General features: G+C 33.3%; 2 protein-coding genes across 2 annotated transcripts; both read left to right on the top strand.

Moving 5' to 3' along the window:
- Positions 1-16: 16 nt before the first annotated feature.
- Positions 17-1918, top strand: LOC112101521 (sorbitol dehydrogenase-like). Its single transcript, XM_024192186.1, has 2 exons — positions 17-384; positions 1598-1918. Exons 1-2 carry the CDS (start codon positions 233-235, stop codon positions 1788-1790), a joined length of 345 nt encoding a protein of 114 aa, XP_024047954.1. The 5' UTR covers positions 17-232; the 3' UTR covers positions 1791-1918.
- A 469-nt stretch (positions 1919-2387) lies between these two features.
- LOC112101520 (sorbitol dehydrogenase-like) lies at positions 2388-4399 on the top strand. The gene is made up of 4 exons (XM_024192185.1): positions 2388-2715; positions 2967-3034; positions 3191-3427; positions 3974-4399. The coding sequence occupies exons 1-4, from the start codon at positions 2598-2600 to the stop codon at positions 4298-4300; spliced, it is 750 nt and encodes a 249-aa protein (XP_024047953.1). The 5' UTR covers positions 2388-2597; the 3' UTR covers positions 4301-4399.
- The last annotated feature ends 7 nt before the right edge of the window (positions 4400-4406 follow it).

Here is a 4406-nt window from a genome sequence, read left to right as displayed (position 1 = left end):
CTGGAAGTTCCTCAGTTCTTTTTTGTTCTCAGTACCTTTTTGTTCTCTGTTTGAAAGTTGACCACTCTAGTCTGCATTATTCTTGTTATCAGAGTAGAGGTGAGCTTGAGCTTTGGTTCGTTTGAAAATTGTTCATGTGCTCCTCACGCTTGTTTTTTCTGCTTGAATAAACCGCTATGAGTTGAGTATTTTGCAGGACATAGCTGAAGAAGTGGAAAAGATACAGAAAGCCATGGGGACAGGAATAGATGTGAGCTTTGATTGTGCAGGCTTTAACAAAACCATGTCAACAGCACTGAGTGCTACTCGTGCAGGTGGTAAAGTTTGCCTCGTGGGGATGGGTCATCATGAAATGACTGTCCCACTCACTCCGGCTGCTGCAAGGTACTTGATTTACAGTTTTCTTTTTCATTTTTTTTTAATTGTTTTGGGCTACTCCGTTATTTAGTTTTAAGTTTCTAATTGGATTCAGCAAATTCACTTTAAGGTGGCGTTTATTTTTTTGTCTCAAATTTGAATAAACTTGAATTAGTTTGAATTCTTAATATAACTGAATATTTGAATCTTAATGATATATTTGTTTTCTTTTTTTGTCTGAATCGATAAAAATAAATTTAAAGTTTTTTTTTACCTGAAAAATGTAAAAACTAATATTTTTACATTTATTCCCTTACAAATTATAAATGTTAAACAAATAATAAACATCTCAAAGAATATAAAGAAAATAATATATTATCATAACATAAATCATATTCAATCGAATACAACTCTTTAATATTCTATATTATATATATTAATCAATTTTATTATAGTTTATGATGTTTTTATACGAAAAATATTTATAAAAAATTATGAAAATAAATAATGCTAGTTTGTAGAAAATAAAAAGATAAAAATAATAATAATCTACCACTATATATTATCACAAGTTATATAGAGATGGGTGATAATGCTAATTATTAAATTTTATTTAGATAAGAATGAAAATTAATTAATGAAATAGGGATATTTTGGAGAATATCTTTCAATGATTTATTAAGGCTTTTTAAATTAAGTAAAAAACTTAAAAAAATTAGCTTAATAACTTAATGAGTTAATTGATTAAAATTAAGTAAATTAAGTCAAGTCAAAAAAGCAAATGACTCGTAAGTCTCTAAAATGCAAATAAAAAAATAACACAAAAATTCGTGGGCGGGGGCATTTCATTGTTGGATTGGGAACAAATGGATTTAAGAAATGAGAGAATTAAGGATACCCAGAAAGAGCATAAAACCATAATTTTTAAGAACATGTAAAATGGTAAACAAAAGTTGTTGAATAAAAGTTGGAATGTCCTAGAATCAATGGACTTGAAAGAAGAATGTAAACAAATTCTTGTGCTTGGGTTGTATGTTATCCAATAGAACATGATGGCATGTCAAGAACAACTTTCACAAACCATCTTGTATATTGTTTCTGTTTAATGACTTTTTCTTTCCTTTTCTCGAAACATATGTTTAATGACTTCTTAAGCTGAATAACCCGTTTCAGCTTTTAATTGGACTAAATCCATCTGAACCTTTTATCCTTAAATTTATGTACATAATTGCGAATGCAGGGAGGTGGATGTGGTGGGGGTGTTTCGCTACAAGAACACCTGGCCACTGTGTCTGGAGTTCCTTAGAAGCGGAAAGATTGATGTAAAGCCCCTTATCACGCATAGGTTTGGTTTCTCCCAGAAAGAAGTGGAAGAGGCCTTTGAAACAAGTGCTCGTGGTGGTACTGCAATCAAGGTCATGTTTAATCTGTAAAATACAACGTAAAGTAAACGTTTGGGCAAAAGATGAAATAAAATGGAATTGTCGCCGAGTAATATGAATCAAAGTGTAGCATATTACTTTATTTCTATCTATTACAAAATAAAATTCAGATTTCTCAAGTTTTTTGTTCTTTATTGTCTGCACTGTGCTATATTTTCTTTCATCCTTTTGTGTATGCTTATTTGAAAGCCAATCAATAGGTTTCCTGGTTAACAGATGATTACCCTGCAAGACATTTCAGTCACCACTTTCGTTCAGCCGTGAGTTGTGTTTGCTGTAGACAACTGCAGGCCGAACTCTTTCCTTTAACCTTCTTAACCTTTTTTAAAAGATAAAACAATTCTTTCATACCATTTTGCAAAATTAGCCACCACTCACATACATGAAGTTGATTTTGATTCCTTTATGAAGATACAATTATTGCACTGTTTCGATTTCGGGGTCCATAAATTCTGAAAAAAACAAAATTCACAAACAACAAACGGTTCTGAAACCGATAAATTCCCTCCACGTAAGCACGTTATCCCGTTGAAAAAAGAAACCATTATCTCTATCACAAATTTTTTAAAACTGTCATTAGTAATTGGATTTATCCTTAAATAAAAATGAGTCAGATGAAAACAGAAATGAGAAATCAATAATCTACACGGATAAATAAAAAGAACACTTGATGTTATGCTAAACTTGTCATTAAATATTCCTGCGACCGAATCAAATCATATCCAATATCCAGAATCAGATAGTGTACAGAGTGAAGTCTCTGCTGTGCACTTGTGTTTTGAAGGGTGAAAAGCAAATATGGGCAAAGGAGGGATGTCGCAAGGAGAAAAGGAAGATGGAGAAGAAGTTAACATGGCAGCTTGGCTTATGGGTGTCAACACCCTCAAGATTCAGCCTTTTGAGCTTCCTTCTCTGGGTATTTTGATCTTTCTTTCATTTCAGTCTTGTATCTTAGAAGTGTTATGGAATTTGTTTATTGGTTGAAGATATGAACTTTTGATAGATTGATAGATATCTAAAAAGAGATCTTTGGTTGAAAAACAATAAAAACACATCTTCCAATACAGCTTATCTCATACCTCTTACAATTGAATTACCTATCACTCACAATTAATGTAATTCAAACTGATTGTTTTAACATCTTTGTTTGTTATTTGTAAACTGTAGGACCTTATGATGTTTTAGTCAGGATGAAAGCCGTTGGTATTTGTGGAAGTGATGTGCATTTTCTCAAGGTATATTTGTTAATTCCTCTTCAACTTCCCTTAAATTATTATTATTATTTTGGCAATTACTCTGTCAAATTGCTGAGAAATGTTAATAACGGAATATTTTCACTTAATGTTATTCAAAATAATACTTGAATGTTGAATGTTTGTGTATTTTTGCAGACCTTGAGGCTTGCCGATTTTGTAGTGAAAGAGCCTATGGTGATCGGGCATGAGTGTGCTGGGGTCATAGAGAAGGTGGGAAGCGAGGTGAAGACTTTGGTGCCCGGTGACCGTGTGGCCCTGGAACCAGGGATCAGCTGCTGGCGATGTGATCACTGCAAAGGAGGTCGATACAATTTGTGTCCAGAGATGAAATTTTTTGCAACTCCGCCAGTTCATGGTTCTCTGGCTAATCAGGTTGATTGAAAATTTACATTTTTAGCTAAGGTCTAGAGGACTATGAGATGAGAAATATGGTAGACTGACTTTAACACAGTTTATGCCCTTATAAATTTCAGTAATGATATACTTACTATGGTAAGTATACCATCACTACAGAACAAAAAAATTTGATTACAAGATAAAAGAAAATTCCATTGTAAGACAATTTTTTTTTTTTTTTTGCTTTCTCTTACAGATTTTGTACTAATAATTATACAAACATTATTATTCTATAAATTTCACTGTTTGAGATTTTTTATTGTCTTAGATTATTACTACAATACGATCTATGCCCTTGTGAATTCTGTTGCATAAATAGTGGTGTCACTTTACCTGTTCTTCTAAAAACATACTGGTTACTGTCAATTGTGTAGTTCCCATTTGATCTTCTGTTCCCTCTTGTCATATATTTTTTATCTGGAAATGATTGTTGATTCCTTTTATTTGAAATGAAATTGACTGCTATCAAAATTGATCGGCTGCTTGACATAATGACTAAGATGCATCTCTTGTGTATAATAGGTGGTGCATCCTGCAGACCTATGTTTTAAGCTGCCGGACAATGTGAGCCTGGAGGAAGGGGCTATGTGTGAGCCCTTGAGTGTTGGTGTTCATGCTTGCCGCCGTGCCAATATCGGTCCTGAGACAAATGTGCTTATCATGGGTGCAGGGCCCATAGGACTTGTCACAATGCTAGCAGCTCGTGCTTTTGGAGCTCCTAGAATTGTCATTGTGGATGTGGATGACTATCGTTTATCTGTTGCAAAGGAAATTGGTGCAGATAATATTGTTAAAGTTTCAACAAATTTGCAGGTATATTACTGCTCATTGCCCAGCAGAAGAGTTTAGAAAAGTAAAAGACATCTCAAAATCTTCATGCTCACAATCCTTCCCTTTCTGGCTTTCTCTTAATCATCATAACAACATGTTTTGTTCAACCAACTCTGTTGCATTA

This window comes from Citrus clementina, unplaced genomic scaffold, assembly GCF_000493195.1.
Source record: "Citrus clementina cultivar Clemenules unplaced genomic scaffold, Citrus_clementina_v1.0 scaffold_1232, whole genome shotgun sequence".
Classification (NCBI taxonomy): domain Eukaryota; kingdom Viridiplantae; phylum Streptophyta; class Magnoliopsida; order Sapindales; family Rutaceae; genus Citrus; species Citrus x clementina.
This window is presented reverse-complemented; position numbering and strand designations above follow the sequence as displayed.